The sequence below is a fragment of the Pinus tabuliformis genome, chromosome Q (genome assembly GCF_031772625.1).
Source record: "Pinus tabuliformis cultivar Carrire ecotype Pingquan chromosome Q, CPIR1, whole genome shotgun sequence".
Taxonomy (NCBI): Eukaryota; Viridiplantae; Streptophyta; class Pinopsida; order Pinales; family Pinaceae; genus Pinus; species Pinus tabuliformis.
In genome coordinates, this window is record NC_142296.1 from 912,002 (window position 1) to 931,162 (window position 19,161).

A 19,161-nucleotide genomic window follows, 5' to 3' on the forward strand; every position below is an offset into this window, starting at 1 on the left:
CATTCTAATTTATTACATTATGATTAAATTGTCAATGCATAAACTAAAAGTCTCTAAATTTACATTACATTTACTCATGAATGATCACATAATGAAAATAGCAATATCCAAAATCAGCCTCGAGAAATTTCTAATTTCTTGTCTTGTGCTTGATTGGGAGTCTCCTCCTACATAGTCGAACGATCTTAGTGCTCTTGATTAAATACAAGTTCCATACCCTAGTATCCTACGTGCTCTTGATTATTGGGAGTCTCCCCTACATAGAGGGCTTGGTTCTCTTGATTAAATACAAGTTCCATACCCTAGTACATGACAAAATCCAATGGAAACATTGCAATCCCCCCAATCTTGAAATCCTGAAAAACAGATAAGTCTGCTAGATTTTGAGTGAGATCTAAAATTCTACTTTCTCCATATGAAATCCAATGAGGGCGAAACTACTCTCAAACATCCTGAGTCATTTCATGGTAATGTTAAAAATTTAAGTAAAATAAATCTTTTACTTTAAGAATTTAACATTACCATGAACTGCATATCAACACTAGGGTCATAGGCTTGAACATTAGGTTGCCCCACTAAAAAAAATCCTCGTTTTTATAACTTGAGAGGCATCTAGAAGATATTTTAGTTGCCCAATAAAAAATTAGAAGAGAAAAAAAAATACAAGAAAAAGTCAATTTAGAAGAGGAAACTTTGTCGTACGACCTGGAAACACGTTTCCGGCCATATTGGCCACGTTTCTCCTCGAGAAACAGGCTAGTACGGCCGGAAACGCGTTTCCAGGCCATATGGTATGAGTTTCCTCGTTTCCATTTCGTTTCCGGCTGGAAACGGACCCTTCTCCAACGTTTCCTGCAACTTAGTCTGTCTCTCTCTCGCGTGGATTCCTCTAGGAGATCCAAGTCTCTTTTGTCAAGGTGAAGTTGCTATTGCTGCTAGTTGCTAGGTCGAAATTACCACTGCAAGTTGTTGCCGAAGGGTTATCATATGCAAGAAGGAAGAAAGGGCTGACTTGGTGTGGAGGAAGTCTTTGTCTAGGTCAATAGTCTTGGATTATCTCGTGAAGTTATTAAGGAAGAGCCGTTGACTGGGTTTTCCCCTAGATAAGGGTTTTACCCTGGCTGTTCGCCTATATATGGTGTTTGTGATCTTTGTGCTATTTTTTTTGGTAATTTTTTGATGAGAAAGATAAAAGAAGAATATAGAGATAAGAAAGTCACAAGTAATTATCTATATTAAGAAATCTTTCTGCCTTTTTGATTTTCTAACACTCCGAACAAGAGATGAAGTTGTCCCAGAAAAGGAGCTTGTAATTACTGTCGTTCTAGGACTACCAAAGTCTTGGAGTGCCTTTGAATAAGGGTTTAACAGTTGGAAGGATACTCCAACATTTGAACAAATGTGGAGTGCATGTAGTCAAGAAGAAGCCAGAGTAAACAACAGGGTGAAGGAAGAAGAAAACACCTCGAATGCCTGTTCTGCTCATCACAAGAAGAAGGGAACCTTCAAGAAGTTCAAAGGACCAAAGAAGAAAGTGGACCTATCCAAGATTGAAAGTTACAATTGTCACAAGATGGGTCACTACAAAAGCCATTGCCCAAAAAATCAAGAAATAAGAAGAGAGAGAGGGAACATGCGAATGTTGTTGATGAAGATCTACCTAAGAAGAACAAGACCGAAGAATCGGAAGTCAAGGACTTATACTACTAATTGTAGGTATCTCTCAAGATTGGATTAAGAGGGAGCTCTCACGATTTTATCAAAGAGAAGTACCTTACTCCTTTTCTTATCTTTTATGTTTGGTTTCCCTCTCTTATCAAGATGTGTTTGTATTGTATGCTAATAACCTTTTTTTTATATTTTCCTTGAATAGGAAAGCTTGCAGAATACACAAAAATTATGGAGGAGACTTCAAAGGATAAGTTTGAAGCATCAAAGAAGATATGTTGCAAATGAAGCCCTTAAAGAATTGATGTCATGCAAGGTTTGTTAGGGAACACCTCTAGGTATGCCTTAAACTATAAGATTTGTTATAAAGTTCTCTTCATGCAAAATATATGATCATTCTTCTTTTAAATTCGCTTTACATTACTGACATCGTTATGTCTAGGGTTTTGAATCATAAAGATTCTTGTTAGGGTGATTAATCATCAAATTGAATCTACCGTCATTATATTATTATTCTTGTGGAACCCTAAAAGGGTTCACTGTAAAACCCTAACCCAAGGGTGTGTCAATATTGATTATGAAACCCTAGTCTACTTAGGGTTGATGAAATCTAGAATTCCTATTCTTTTGATGTTTTAGTATTGTTATGATAAAAACCCTCGTCGTTTAGGGTTTGTTTTTAATGTCTATGCTATGTATCGAAGCCCTAGATATTTAGGGTTTGGTGAATTAGGGTTTGCAAAGAAAGCTCTTGTAAGTAAGATTCTAGGAATGAAACTAGAAGTTTATATTAGTATGATCAAAACCCTAGTCTGAACGAAATTGTTGGATACCTAATTTTGATGTATTGATGTTTGTGTCTTGGGTTTACCTAGTAGATATTGTTGTGATATGCTAGTACATGATTATGAAATCTTAGATATGTATATGTGAGTATGCTAACTTAATTATTGATGCTCATAGTTTGTGAATTCTAGGATTTGTAACAAAACTTTAGTAGAAGATTGATATTCTAGAATATAATGATATTGCTTCCAATATGATTTAGTTTTGTTGATAAAATATAGGTTTTGCAACAAAACCTAGTAGAGTCTAACATGTATGGTAGAATTGTTATTTGATTGAATAACTAATATCTAAGGATTTGTGTCTCAAAGATGAAATTTAGTGTTTAGTAGAGTGTCATATATCTCTGAAAATAATATTGAGGCTCTAGATATAATGAGACTGATAACTTGATTGAGTTGCTTTAAGTTGATGATGTGGTCTAGGGTTTATGATAATAACCCTAGCAAAAGGTATGTGTCTCTTATTATGAACCTAACTAGGTTGAGGTATTTGATGTCTAGAGTATTTGATTGTTTTGATGCTTCCATTATATTGACATAACTTTGATACAGTTAATGTCATGCTTCTGTATATGTATTTGGTTGTACTTGCTATTAAAGATTTGCAGGTTCGCAATCTTCAAGATAATGAAGATATCCGTATGAGCATGATGAAGAAAGCTATAAGGATGATGATGATCAAGATGACTTTGATACTGTGAGAAGGAATGGAGCCATGAAAGACTCTTCGATATTATAGAAAAAATTAAGTAGTTAATCTCCCTAGTTGAGAGGGAGGGCATATTATGATGTTCATAATGAATACCTTGAAGAAGAAATAAGAGAATAAATGAAAGCACTACAATGTATTGAGGGATGTCTTGATGTTGTCGAAAGAATGAAAGAAGAAAAGCTTCTGACTAGTTGCATATGAATAACTTGATATAAGTGGCATCAAGATGATTAAGGACCTCGAAGGTTTGTGTTCACTTGTATATTTGGTAATTTATTGTTGATTGGGGTTTGTGTTTGTACAGATAATTCTCTCCATAAGAAGGATGAACACTCTGGAAGCATTCTTGGACAAATGGATATATCTAGTTTGTTAAGGAGAGATGAAGCATCTAATGGTGGATGCTTGGGAGGACATCTGGCCGACCTATGTGTGTTGATGTCTAGATCCCAAAGAGGGAGGGTGACATGGTCTTGGAGCTTTGACCTTAGATACACACCTAGATCCTTGGGTTGATGGTTAGTTAGTAACCCTGATGGTACCTAGACTGGTTGAGAGCTTTAGTCCATCTTAGTACCACTCGAATAGATTACCCTGGTCAGGAATCTAGTCCATAACACTGAGTGTGCTAGAACTCTTCGTAGTTCATTTTGGAGATCTTCCATGTACCTTTATAGATATAGGTAATTATGAATACCTCCCTAGTTAAGAGGGAGTGTTGAAGAATGTAACTAGTGTTGGTCTTCATAATTGTACTTGAGTCATAATAAAATGTATTTATCAAAAGAAAGAAAAAGAATTTTATTATTAAATAAATTGACTTATTAAAGCATGGGTTTCATGCTTGGGTCAATTGTTTTTAGGTCAAAGCCTCCATTGAAGGCTTCTAGGGTTTATGTCAAGTGTCCTTGTCCATGTCATATTGTAAAGAACCCTTCTTGGGATTTATTTGTCAAAGAAGAAATTTATTTTATTGTAAAATAGGTCAATTAGGCCTCCTCCACCAAGTCGGCCCGATAAGTCGAACTCAAACTGGACAAGTTGGCCTAAACTGGGTAGCAGAACCACTATATAAAGGCAACTACTCGACCTCATTTGTCACACACACACAACAAGTGCGATCTGCAGTTTTTGGGCTAAGAAAAAGTGCAAATTTCAAGGAAGAAGAGGAAAAAGGATAGCGAAGGAGATCTCTCACAAGCATAAGAAGTTGAAATTCTCTCTCTTTCTCTCACACGTGTGAAGCTGCTAGAGGGGCCGAAATTCTGTAGTTCCTGGGAAGGTCGAAATTCTGAAGCAACTAGTGAAGCTCGGGCCAAAATTTTTAGTTTGATGCTGGGCTATAGTTGCTGGACAAGGAGAGACTATTGAAGGTTGCAGTGTCGCATTGGAAGCCTGACTTGGTGGAGGAGGAAGGTCTGTTGGTCTAGGGTTTTGTTCCATCTCAATTTGACTTACTGAAGGAAGAGTTCTTGACTGGGTTTTCCCCTATATAGGGGTTTTAGCCCTGGCTGACCGCCTACATCTGGGGTCCATGATCTTCATGTTTTGTTTGGTAATTGCTTGATGAAACAAAGATAAAAGAAGAACCCTGGCTGACCGCCTACATCTGGTGTCCATGATCTTCATGTTTTGTTTGGTAATTGCTTGATGAAACAAAGATAAAAGAAGAACATAAGAAAGTTAATAAGATCATAAGACTATCACAAGTAATTATCAACATAGGAAATCTTTCTGCCTTACTGATTTTCTAACACTTAGGAGAGCAATGGCTCAATATCAACGTTACAAATTTTCATCATCCAAAGATAGTCCAAAATTAGAATTCTTATCATGACTTGAGCATCGTTTTAAAAACTAGAACTAGTGACTGGACCTGTCCACCTAATAAACGAGGTTTCAAACCGCAACTGGTCAAACCGAGACCGGTCAGATCTCAATGAATCAGTTTAAAAATAAATAAATTAAATAATTATTTTTTAATGAAAAAAACTATTTTTAAGATTTAAAACCGTGATTCCAAGCCAATAGAGACAAAATATGCAAAGTTTGCTCATGTATATACCATGTAAAGGTGAATACATCAAAATGGCATCGAGTGCAATATATATCATCGACAAAATACATAAGCAATGAGGCTCTAAATGGCCTATAAAGTCCAAAAGCAATGCTACAAGCTATGAGGCCATTGGCCTACTACAAGACTACAAGTCTACACATGATCAATCATCAAATTCATCAACACTACTAGACACAGGATCGTCAATAGGAGCTACATAAACATCATCTGATTCAGAGTCTGAGGATGCCTCAGCCTCATTTGCAACCTCAGTAGTAACACTGCCACCAATAACAATAGAAGTGGACCTAATGGAAGCATGAGTTCGTCGAGCTGCATGACTAGTGCCTTCCATTAGTTGTTTGCCTTTGCTTGATGCGCTACTAATCCTGGTTCTGATGGTGCTACCAAATCTGCTTCATCCCCCCCTAATGCCATGTCAATATCAAAATCAACATAAAACATAGGATCTCCAGTGTCCTCCACCCATTCTGATGTTGGATCAATATCGTCCAACACAATGGGATCTAGATTAGGTGTTCTGTTCATCATTTGGTTCCGCCTTAGTCGAAGGTTGTATTGCATGAAGACAAGATCGTTTAACCTTTTTTATTCCAAACAATTTCTCTTCTTCGTGTGTATGCGCTAAAAAATAGACCAATTGCGCACACAACCTGAAGTACTGCAAGTTTGGCTGAGGACTCTAATTGAAAACTTTTGCAATTGAGGACATTGGCCGCCAAATGACTCCCACCAATGTGCTGCAAAGAAAAAGACATTAATTAGTAACTTAGTTCGTTTCATTACTTATTTACAAATTACAAGTGTTTATAGATATTTTGAATTGTAAATTTGTAAACAATTTAACTTGAAAAGAAAAACAAATTGGAATTGCTTACCTGGTTGATCCACATCTCTTGCCATCTTTGCCAAGTTTTTTCCAAAGGTTCTAGTTGCGATACTAAAAAGAGTAAGTTGTTTATGTATTTCAATTGGAGCTCCAAGCAATCAATCAATCCATCTCTGACCTCCCCATCCTGCAGATCTCCTAGCCGAGCTTTATAATGATACTTTGGGTTCAAAAAATGCCCAGCCGCATGTATAGGATGATGGAGTTGATTGTTCCATTTGTTATCAATGATCTCCCATATACGACCATATTTAGCTAACCTATCCTTGTAAGCTACCCGTATCTGCTCCTTTGCCTGATCCATAGCCTCATAAATGTAGCCCATGGCCAATTTTTCCCCATCCACCATCCTTAGCACCTTAACAAGGGGCTCGGTAATTTTCACAAGCTCTGCAGACCTTTTCCAAAAATAATTGTCAAAAAATTTCTTTTTGGTGTCTTTGTCATCTTGTCTACGAGCCCACCGAGATTAAGTCCAATCATCAGAAGAAAACATTTTCTGCAAGTTTTTTTTGTTGAGAATTGAGACATTGCAACGCGAGGAAGTGAGTTGCAATCTCGTAATTGCAGGCCTAACAAGCTCTTTTCCCCCAGTGTTTTTCCTCATTAGGCTCAATACCCATGAGTGGTTGTAGATGTATTTTGTAATGCACTTGGCATGCTCTACAATGTTTTTTACCCACTCCACTTTGCCTATGTCCTCAAGCATGAGGTCTATGCAATGTGCAACACATGGAGTCCAAAATATGGTCTTATATTTGGACTCAAGCATCTTTCCAACAAGAAATATAGTTTGAGGCATTATATGTGATGACCTGCACAACATTATGCTCTACCACTTCATGAATAATCTCATCGAAAAGCTCAAATAGAAGGGTTGCATCCTTCACCTTATCAGATGTATCAACCTATCTCAAAAACATGGTTCCTTGAGGGCAAGAAACGAGGAAATTAATGATAGTGTGGTTCTTTCCATCGGTCCATCCATCTGACATGATGGAACACCTTGTTTTGAGCCATGACTTTCCATACTTAGCCAAATACTCATCAATGGAAGAAATCTCTTTTTGCAAAAGAGCTCCCAAGTCATGCATAGTAGGGCCTTTGAAGCCCTTTCCCGCAACTATAATAGAGTCCCGCATATCTTGGTAATAATGTGAGCGAGCAACATTACATGGGATATCTGCATCATACCACCATCTAGCAATGTATTGATAAGAAGTTTCTTTGCATTGTTTTTTCCAATGTTGATCCAAAGTGGGTTGACGACTTGGCTGGGAGGAAGTGGGATTAGCAGAGGCAGTGGTGGTAGAGGATGAGAAATGAGTCTCGATATTTGTTCTCTTTGTTCCTTTAGATTGTTGGCCAAGAGGAGGGGGAACATAGTGAAAGGGGTCATTGGTGGAAGGGATAAAAGAGGAGTCTTGAATGTCATAATCATCATACCCACTCTCTTTCATGGCTTATAATAATTCCCTCTTCCTTGCAATTTCATTTTGGATTTTCTACCTAGCCTTATTCTTCTCAAAGTTTTGAAACTTGGAAATGTATTATGCCCTAACAGGACCTAACACTTCATTTGGTGCTTCACATGGGTTTACTTGGCCTCTTATCCCAACCAAGTGTTGTTTCAATCTGAGAATACCCCCACCTCCAATAGGTTTATTGCAAAATTTGCATATCATTTTTCCATCAATCACATCACAATGAGCCCATGCAGTGTCCTTGGATTTTGGAGCCATGTTGGCTTGAAATAATTAAAATTTGCAAAGAAATCTACCATTCAAAAAAAAAATTGCAGCTAAGAAAAATGTAAAACCAAAGATAAATTTAGGAAAAAAATGCACATTGTAGCCTACAAATTTTATAGCATAGAACTAGAGATTTGGTAGCATATAACACATAAAAAAATTTAATACATGGACAATAGTGAAATGAGGAATTTTTCAAGTGAAAATCCTTACCTGGAAATGCAAACTAGTTTTCCTTAGCCTCCTCTTGAAGATGCCAACTCTACTGACAACTTCAGACTATCTCCAAAATAGCTCCAACTCCAACTCCAAGCCTCCAAGATGACTACTCCAGTAAAAACTCAACACTCTCTAAGCTCCCAATCAAACTCGCAAAAACTCCAATTGAGATGTGTGAGGCAAATGAGAGGGGTGAGCTCCTTTTAAAGGTTTGGAGAGGGTGGTTTCGGAGGGAAACAATTCTTATTTTCCCTCCAAAACACCCTGTAAGCTTCCTAAACCACGCCGTGTGGTTCTGCAACAGCCTTGGCAATGAACCGACCGGTTTAGGATGGACTGACCAATTTGACCATAAACCGGCCGGTTAGGACTGGTGTTTGTGAAATTTGGGCGAAATTGACCCTTCAACCGAGTTTTTTGGATTTGACCCGGTCGCTTAATGAACCAGTCGGTTTGACTGGTTTCCGGTTCAAGCCGGCCGATTTTTAAAACTATGGACTTGAGAAGCAAAATGGCTTCTATTTATAGAGAAATGCTTCAAGTGGAAAATAACGGCTAGTTGTTTTTATCCATGTCAAAATAAGCTCAACAGTTAATAATAATTTGATTATCTTTTAATCTCTGTTGTCAAAAATATTTATTTTGAGGAAAATTTCGAATTTCACTTGAAACCCATTTTTAATTAATCCGAAAAATTAATATTTTGGATTAATTTCCTCAAACTTTTGACTTTGACTTAACCACCAAGGTCCAAGGGCTCAATTTTTCTTAAAATATCCATTTTTGTCTTGGTGGGGGACCTCCAAAATTTGTTTTCTTTTGACTCACAATTTTTTTGATTATTTTCAACTTGGAGAAATTTTAATTTCTCCATAATTATTTTTGGCTCTAAATTTAGCCAGAAAATTTTATTAATTGACATAAAAGGGGATTAATATTTTTTACACTCTCAAATACTTTAGGCGTGGTGTCTAAATATGAGAGACCATGTACTAAAATATTTTTTACATCAAATGTTACAAATAATTCAACCCTCAAAGGGGGAATACACATTCGTTATAGACCATCATGAAATTACGCAATTCTGCGACACAATATGATCTAGTATAGATAAAGTGCTCTGTAATAAAATAATTTAGCCAAATAGCTTAAATTATTCTCAAACTATTTGTACAAAGACTTGATATAACATTAGGACTTACCTAAGACATTGTCAATGAATTCCACCCTAGCTTTGGGGTTTACGCTGGAGGAAAAACTCTGCCGATTATCTATGTCTAGAAACACACATAATTCAGTGAAGTTAAAAAACCTCTTAGAATGAAATTCGTTTCCAAAATCAAAGGCTTATCTAGGTGTTGTTACAAAATTAAATGGTCATACTAGTCATTTACAATATAATTTGCAGAATTTGGGTTTACAATGATATAACAATTGGTTCACTGATGATTCCGATCCTTGAAAATTTTTGTACTCTGCTTCCTTTGACTTGTGACAAAATGGGTACAACAAGATGCTAAGACACAACAACAACACGAGAATGAGAGAGGATTCTCAGTGAGCGTGCGCTAGGTCCAAGAGTGTGCAGTGAGGCTGGTGATTGGTATTGTATTTTCTCAGTTGGGCCATTATCCCTAGTACGGGAGCCCAAGTAAGTTCCGTGATTAATTTATTAATGAAGAACTGTTGATTGGGCATAAATTTGTTTGTGTGTGATTCAGATCAAGTAATTTTTTTTGCTTCCACTATATTTTTTGAGTTAAGAATCTGACTCTGTATTTGTTTAGTTAATAATTGCTGGGAACCTAATACCAGGTACTTGGTTTGGAAATTCTAACAGAATTTTTGTATATCAACTTTGTGGGCAATTTATCCTTCCTCAATCCTCCTGAAGTCTATTTTTATACCCCTTCATCTAAATATTAAGCTTTTGTTTTACTTGAGAGGATTGTCTTGCACTATATATTTCATGGTATGCAATCATATCTGCATTTCAAGTGTTGCTATTTCTGTATCCCATGGTTTGCAGGCAATCGATTTAAATCTGTAAGTTGCTAGTTGTGGGGCCATTACAGAAGCAGCTCCTCAATTTAGGAAGAATGGTTGTCAGTTAAACACGCTAAACTTTCGAAAGTATCATTAAGTAGATATTTAATCTTGTTCATGCTTTTATAGCAATAGTAATCCCAACCTGAATATTCCTTTATCTTCTTAATTATCTTGATGAAAATATTTGAAACTATGCAATTTGTTTATGTTACTGCATTTTTTTGCTCTCTTTATCCACCCATTCAGAATAGTGCATTTTTACTGTCCTTTGGCTTCTGAATGTACTTTATAACTTTTGGAAACAATCTGAATTTGCAGATTGGTGTGTTCAGGTTATCTTCTTCTAGGAACAAAGAAGAAAACCACAGGTGTTGAAGACAAAGTTGAGGAAAAAATTCCAGTTGTTGAAGTAAAGGCTGTTGTGAATGAGGCAAAAGACGAAGCCTTGCCAAGTGCTTCAGTTGTAACAACTCAGCAAATTCCTGAAGAAGAACAGCGTCAGCTTTTTAAGTGGATATTGGAAGAGAAGAGGAAGATAAAGACGTCAGATCCATTAGAAAAGAAACGCATTGATGAAGAGAAAGCTCTTCTTAAACAATTCATTAAAAGTAAAGGAATACCCACGCTCTAGAAAATGTTGCCAAGGAACTTACATAGATTGTGGCATTGTTGAATGGCTGCAAGTCATGCTTTTGAATTGGGTGTTTGAGTTTATATAGTGCCAAATTTGGCATGCAGTGTAAAATATGAAAGAGCCAATATTTTTTGGGTTGTATTGCATTTAGAAATTCATCTGGACTTTTTCAGATATTTCAGTGCTCAAGTATTCATGGTTATGGTGGTGTTGTATCTTTTACCATAAATTTTTAGGTATATGTTTGATTTTTCAATTGAACAAAATACTTCATAATTGGTGATTTCACTCTTTAATTGTGCTTCATTTAAGCTTGTTGCAATGGATGGAGTTAGTGTCTCTCATGGAGATTGTAGATATGGAACTTTTCAATTTTCAAAACCATCCCAAAATAGTTCTTATGGAAGTTGTACGGTATGAAATAGTCATTGGAAGTTTTTGCATTTGGCACATAAATTCATGTACGGACCTTTCTATATGTGTTGATGGATTAATGGTGATAATAGATATACTAACTGATCTTGATAGTTTCATGTACATGAATAATTGTTTCCATGGTAACATAGTATGAGGACCCCGACACCCAGTTCCCCTCATTTTGAGAATGACACTCAGGGTAAACCTAAGATATTTTAAAGCACAAGGCTATTAAAATTTCTTCAAATCCTAGATGAAAGCATTTCTGTATGATTTCAATCACAATCGCCGTTTTTTTATTTTAAATAGAAAAAAATGCTGGAAAAATAAATTTGTGGAAGCACAATAAATTTCCAAATACACAACTAAATTTTCTGCCCCTCAAATCAGTTATCATTAAAATAATTCCAAACTTAGAAGGGCTTCCCACACCGGGAAAACTCATCCACAGAGAAAGATAAACTCTACAACAATATGCTAACTGTACGGCACAGTCCTATGGCTCTGTACCAGTCCTGAGCTCTCCTCTAGTTGCGGTCTGCTATCTGTATGATCTATGGTTGAATACAACCCTGCTGAAAATCATATGGTCGACTTCTTAGCTGAATCGTACGGTCGGCTTTTCCTCTTGCGCCCTCTTGCGCCCTCTTGTGCCCAAATCGTATGGCCTCTTTCTGCTGGATAGTATGGCCTCCACAAATTTGTTGAGATAGATTTCCTCGTTGCACTCTTGTTTTTCTTTACTTCCTAGTTTGCACACTGGGCAAAATCTCTATCACTCGGTGCAACTGAGTCACTGTATCTATCAATTTGTCATTCCTTTCTTTGTTGTCTTACTTTATAATTTAGAGTTGATGACTAAGTCTCCACAACCTTAAGCACTCATTGAAATCAATGGTTGAGATAAGATCTCAATCTCACTAGTGATCAAAGTGGAGATTTATCTTAAATCACTAGTGTAATTAAATTACATTTTATTAGACTTTTCCTAACTTATAATTAAAAGGCTGATCACTTTAATAATTTACTTTACTTAAGTGACTATAGAATAGAAAGGTCTTTCTATGAATTAATGAATGTTTGATATAAAACCCGTGTATAAGTTCTTGTCCAAGCTACAATCATAAACAAAGGTAAAGTTAACAAATATATTCAAATTTATTACAACAATATATTCATTATGAGCTCAACATGTTATTTACTAGAATGGAATTTTGGTGGGGAGGACAACACTCCATTTCACCACCACTCAGGGTAATCTCACTTGACATCATGCACGTCTATGATATTCTTGGTTACATATGAATATGTGACTTTTGCATTATAGTCGGTGTATTTGCATCATAATTAGAGTATCGATGTATTTGCATTATAATCAATGTAAATCTCTCATATTACCTCATATTACGAAGTCTATTATTTTTGTATTTTTGGGTCTTGTTGAGTTGACTCATAGGTCTTTTCCTAGTCTTGAGTGAGTTTGAATCTTCAAACAAAATGGTTTTGTCTTGATTGGGGTCTCTAATGACTATGACCCAAATAATGAAATAATGATAGGTCCCTCCAACTTTACGGTAAAGTTAAAATGATCATAATGATTGAAAAGTCAAGTCTTCTTGTTGGCTTTGAAATGACGTTATAATAAGCATTCCTTGTACATAACATGAGCATTTTATGATTAAAAATACATCTGAAATATTTCATTATATAATTCTCATTGGTTGGTTGGAGGAATCTAAGACTATTCCTCATGAGGTGCATTCATAGATAATTTGGGACTACTATTCATGCTTAAGATGCTATTCATTGTTTGATATGCACATTTTTATCAAAACATAGAGCCACAACACTAAGTCTAACAAAAGGAGTGGAGAAAAGGCCTCCCATATCTCTAGGGGATTACATTGTATCAAAATCTCACTGTCTTAAACGCTCTAAACAAACCTAGTTTAATAAAAATAAGTACTCACCATGGAGATATACATTATTGTAGTTCCATTATTTACTCTAATAAGAAATGATTATGTTAAACATGTTAGTCGAGGCCACCTTCCCTCTAGAGGTACATTTATTTCCTTGGTTGGGTCCATTAACTGGTTGTCTATTAGAGGTACTATTCTAATTTCAATTTAAAAATCTAGGTTTATTCCAATGGGTCAATCGTTCATTAGTGAGGTTGATGGAGTGTTAGGTTGTCCATTAAGTTTTGTTGCAACTCAATTTCTCACCTAAAAGAAAAGTCTTAGCCCTAGTGGGGGAGCTAAGGAACTAGACAAACCATCCATTATCACCTTGGTTTCCTTGCCTCTCACTTGAAGACTAAAAACTGTGTTCCTAACCTATGGAAAGTTTTCATAAAGGTTAAATTAGCGAAATTGTCAAGTAAGAAGGAGGGTTCTTTTAACTTGACAAAAAGAGTTTGCCAACAAAATTGTTGAATTATCCACTCCAGAGGGTGTAATTTAATTTTTAATTATATGTGAATATGAGTTAGACTATTTATGAACAAACACAAACTAACTTATAAAACAATGTGTATCCAAAAATGCTTGGGATAAAACAAGTTTTGCTCAATAAATTGTATGCAAATAAGTGCCAACGATAGAGCAAAACAATAGAGGATAACATCCACCATTCTTGAGATTATTAAAAAAATATTAAGATTATTGAAATGGCAATAGACTCATAATCCAATAACAATATTAAGTTATTACTATGAATAATTATTCAATTATAATAAGTACAATAGCTATATATATGAAATGGTTGTTTGACATCTATAGGCATCAAGACACTTCTCGTGTAAATGTTTTTAACCATAGAGAGTCATCCTATTTTATGATACAAATTCTTGTAAATAAAGTCTCATGACCCAAAAAACCATAACTCATTCATTTGGCATTTTTTTAATTAATCAATTTAATTATAAGAATTGAAAGTGCATAACTACTAATAAATCTCAACCTTTAATTTTTATTTTATTTTTATTTTTTTATTTTTATTTATTTTTTTTTCTAGAAAAAAAACGTAACTTATATTCATAAGAAATGAAATCCAATTACATGCTGCAAACACACATAACAACATGTACAGGGAAAAAGAAGGTAGTCAATCCCCTGTGAAAAACTGTCAATCTAGAAAAATACATCATCTCATACGCTCAGATACATACGAAAATGAAGGACTAGGGGTAAGCTTCCCCTATGCTACCAAAATTCTGGAAACGCCACGAGAAACATCAAGTAACCAATATTGATCAAAACATAGATAAAATGAATTCACTGAGATGGGCCTCCGTATGACTGGATATATGCCACTATCCTAACATCCTGGCGGTGCTCCTCAACTTGCCATAAGTCCGGTTCCATCAGAGCGCCTTCTTTTGAAAGCTGATCGCTACATGATTCCTATCCTTGAAGATGTGAGAATCAAAGAAGGATGCAAACAACATTTTGAGACTTAAACAGATTGTTCACCAAGGGGATCAATCTAGTGTTCTTGCAAACCTGAATCTGATTAAGCTAGATGATAACCAAAAGAGAGTCTCCAAACACTTGCAACTGCGTGCATCCTTTGTCCAGAGCGAAAATGAAATTTTTTTTGCATGCCATTAATTCCACGTAGTTGTTAGTCCCTGCTCCTAATCCCAACTTGACTGAGAAGAAATGAGATTCTGATAAATGTAACACAAAGCCTCCACCAGTATGCTGTCCTTCATTCAGTGATGCCCCATCAAAGTAGCCCTAGGGGATGCTGAAATTAGGGGCTTCAATGACCACTACCTTAAGAGGCACAACTCCCTTCTCTTGAGGGAAATAAGTAAGAATTGCCAGTGCTTCGGTTGTCACTCCATCAAGATTGGAAATCTTCTCTTGAAACACTGCTTATTCTTCGCCAACCAAATTACCCAGCTGAGGATGAGTGGGAGAGCTTTGAAAGGTTTATGCTTGGGGGACCAATCCACCTCCGCTATGCTTATTTGATTGAGGGACCTTCCCATTGCAATTGCACTCCTAGAGCTCCTGCACTATAGTTCCAGACTTGGTAGTCGAAGGGACAAGTGAGAAAAACATGACAGAGAGTTTCTTCATCGTTCCTGCAAAGGGCACACCAACCTGACACGACCTTGAGACACTTTTGCAAGATGTCCCACATTGGGACCTTATTCTCTAATAAGCACCACATGAATTTTTTTGCCTTTGCAGGACATTTGGTCTTCCACACCAACTTCTGCCTCCATTTCAACTCCCTGGGATCCCGACCTGCAGAGAGGAGGATGTAACCTTCTTTTGGAGTGTAGACCCCAAAGGGAGAAGGGCTCCATACAATCTTATCTTCCTTGTTTGTATTGCGAACATGACCTACAACCAAGGAGTCCAAAAGGCCTTGCAAGGCTTCTTGGCACACTAGATCTATTCCCATATCCTCCATTGATAGCCAACCCTGTCTCCAAATCATGGTAGGATGAGGATTCACTATCAGTGACAACCTTACAAAACGTCTGTCTCTTAAAGCTTCAATGAGCTCCTGTGGAAGTCTGTAGCCCTGACCACTATTTAACCACAGATCAATCCCCAAACTTACTTTGTTCCCTCTCCCAACTTGTCAAGTTAATCTAGACCTGATTACATCAAATGAGTTTAGCAGCTCTCTCCAGATGACTGAAACATTTGAGCAGGGCTTGTCCACCTTTCTAATCCACTCTTCCAAGGAGTCCGAAGCTATATACTTAGGCATTACAAGCTTTGTCCACAAATTACTATATGATATCAAACGCCACCCTACCTTAGCTGCCAAAGCTATTGAGAACTTGAAGATATTCTTTAAACCTCATCCTCCCTGCGTTTTTGGTAAGGAAATATTTTCCCATCTCACCCATGGAATAATTTTTTGATCCTGGTCGCATGACCAGAGAAAATTGAAGGATAACCTTTGAATATTTTCCAACATTTCTTTTAGGATCCAAGCCAGAGAGGTCCAATAGACTGTGATGACTTCCAACACTAACTTGATCAGGACTAGCCGACTAGCTCTTGACAACCACCTAAAAAACCATCCCTTTAATCCTTTTTCAATTCTAGACACCAACCACATCCAATCTTCCTTCAAGTAGCTATTAGGTTTCAACGGAAATCCTAAATGTTTTAAACCCTCCTCCAGATCCTTGATCCCATAAGGAAATAAATGTGCAAGCGTTCTTTTCTCCCTCTCTGCCAGATTGTGCATCATGAAGAATGATTTTTGTCATTAGTCACCATCCCATTTGATTTCCCAAAGAGAAGCAATATTTATTTAATCTTAAGTAGCTCATCTCTTCCACCACAAAAAAATGAGAATATCATCCACAAACAGTAGATGGGTAAGATAAAAATTTCTAGCTATAATGGTTCCCTCGATTTCACCTCTCCTTTTAGCCTCGGAAATGAGACGGTTGAGTGCTTCTATTACCAACAGGAAGAGCAAGGGGGAGAGTGGGAAACCTTGGGGAAGACCCCTCTGAGAGTGAAACAAAGCGGAAGCAATACCATTGATAAGAACAACAAAGGAAACTGTCTGCATATAGCTCATTATCCAGCAAACAAAGTCCACTCCAAAACCCAGATGAGTAAGAAGTAAACGAAGATAGATCCAACTGACCTTGACGTATGCCTTTGAAAGATCAATATTCATAACTTCCCCTTTCTGATCCTGAACCTTGAGATGTGAATCCTTTCTTGAGCAACCCCTATAACCTCATGAATTTGTCTCCCCTCAAGAAAACCAACCTCTTCATCTTTGATTGATACTGATAGAAAAGGTTTGAGTCTATTGGTGATAATATTCACAATGAATTTATACACTGCATTGCACAATGAGATGGGCCTGAAATATTCAAAGGAGGTCAGAGAGCCTAACTTGGGGATTAAGGCTATGAAAGTTATGTTGAAAGCAAGCAACATGGAGTCTTCCTTCCGAGATTCTTCAACAACAACTAATAGATCAATGCCCAGAACCTCAAATAATCCCAAAAAAATTATATGCCTAGCAATTCGTCCTGGTATTTTTGTCCTTTTGAAATTTACATAGAGTCGTTGCAATTCTTCTTCAGAAATTAGGGCAATCAAACTCCTATTCCCCTCTTCATCCACAAAACTAGGAAAGAGTATAGTTGTTTGAACAACTTCAGCTATCGAAGCTACTTCTGGTGCCTTGAAAAGGCTTTCAAAACAAGACCTTCCAAGCTCAACCAGTCACTCGAAATCTGAAATCTCTCTTCCTGCTCCATCCTTGAGGCTTCAAAAGGTGTTCGAAAACTTCCTCCCTTTAACATATGGCTGGAAGAACTTGGTGTTCTTGTCTCCATTTGCCAACCATATCACCCTACTTTTTAGGTGCCACTCTTCTTCTTGCAAGTATAAAATATCCTTTCTTCTCCTTTCTAATGTTACCAACCCTTCTTTGTCATTTGCCAAACCAAAACCTTCATCTTCCTTGGCAGCTGGGGCCTTCAGGTGGGATTCTATATCCAACAACTCCTTCATCTTGGATTTCTTTAGAGTTTTCGCCCACAATTTGGTTTCCTTATTGACTCTTTTTAGGTTCTCCTCAAACTGGATTGTCACTGATTTCCCCCTAATGGATCGAAGGGAACCCATGCATTTTTCACTAGCTCCTTGAAGGAATCATCTTGTAACCATGATGAGTTAAATTTAAAGGGCCCTGCTGGCTTCCTAACACCTCTTGCCAAATCCAAAAGGATGGCAGAGTGGTCCGAAATCCCCCCTTCTGAGACCCATTGCCTGAGCATCAAACTTTTGATCTAGATATGAAGGAATGAAATGAAATACATGTATAAATAGGATCACAGTGATACAAAGAAAGCATAAGTTCAATTCATTAATAACAAAGTACTCAAAACTGTTTACATGTAGAATGGTAATAAACTAGCTCAGACAATGGTAGCTTATCCATGAGAAGAGATGTGGCCACTACATGCCTTCTGAAATGCGTTACAATGAGACTCAAAGGCCTATTTATTATTGAGAAACAATGGAAAACCCTGAACATCGAAAAACTCCCCAGGAGACGAAGCACCAAAAGTTTGTGGGCATTGTTGGGGTAAATTGGTACATCAGCTTCCTGGGGTCGTAATTTTTGCATACAATCTTTGTTTGATGCATACGATATCTCGTTAGAAAGATTTATCCAAGGAATACAACTTTCGATTGCAAACTCCTATTGTAACCTACGGGCTTGCCTATTTTCCAAAAAAACGTCGTTTAAGGCCTCAAAATGGCTCTAGAAATTCAGTACTTGAAAAAATGCCAAAAATAGTAAACTGTGCTACAATTAAAGAAACCGAAATAAATAATGGTGGGGGTCAAAGTGGAATAGGTGGGTGGCCACCAGTATCCACCTGGATCAGTCCTGCCCCCTTAAGAATCAATGGTCCCCATTGCGTTGAGTGCCTTTATGAGATGGGAAAACTTTTGTTAAACTTGTCCCTGGTGAGCCACTTGTCTTGGTGCAGGAGTTGGCCAGCTTTAACAACCTGATACGATTGGATATTCTGCTGGCAAGTGTTCTTGATTTGTGTGTCCATGATTTGATCAGTTGTGGCTTGTTCCATGTAGTCTGGGTTTATCTTTGTTGGTGTTAGTTGTTGTGCATGTTTGATGTGTCCAATAATGGTGAAAAGTATGGCCCAAGGTGGTCCACATTAAACATTGGTGCAAACCTAGGAATGGGGGAATGTTGAGCTCAAAAGCTTTGTCTCCCATAACCTTCGTGATAGTGTAAGCCCATATCGGAGTGGTCTGTTCTTTCTGCAAATGCAACTAAACTTTGTAGCCCACCTAAAAATTGTGTGGAACCCGATGTTTATCATGCCGCTAATTGTACTTGACATTAGACT

The 19,161-nt window shown here is 37.0% G+C and overlaps 1 protein-coding gene across 1 annotated transcript in view; it reads left to right on the forward strand.

The window, feature by feature from the left end:
* The window catches only part of LOC149217963 (uncharacterized), a 126,488-nt gene extending 115,332 nt beyond the window's left edge, over positions 1 to 11,156 (forward strand). Inside the window, exon 3 of the mRNA XM_089383703.1 lies at positions 10,549 to 11,156. Coding sequence (XP_089239829.1) covers positions 10,549 to 10,847 — 299 coding nt within the window. The 3' untranslated portion in view covers positions 10,848 to 11,156. The remainder of the gene's footprint in view (positions 1 to 10,548) is intronic.
* Positions 11,157 to 19,161: the final 8,005 nt, after the last annotated feature.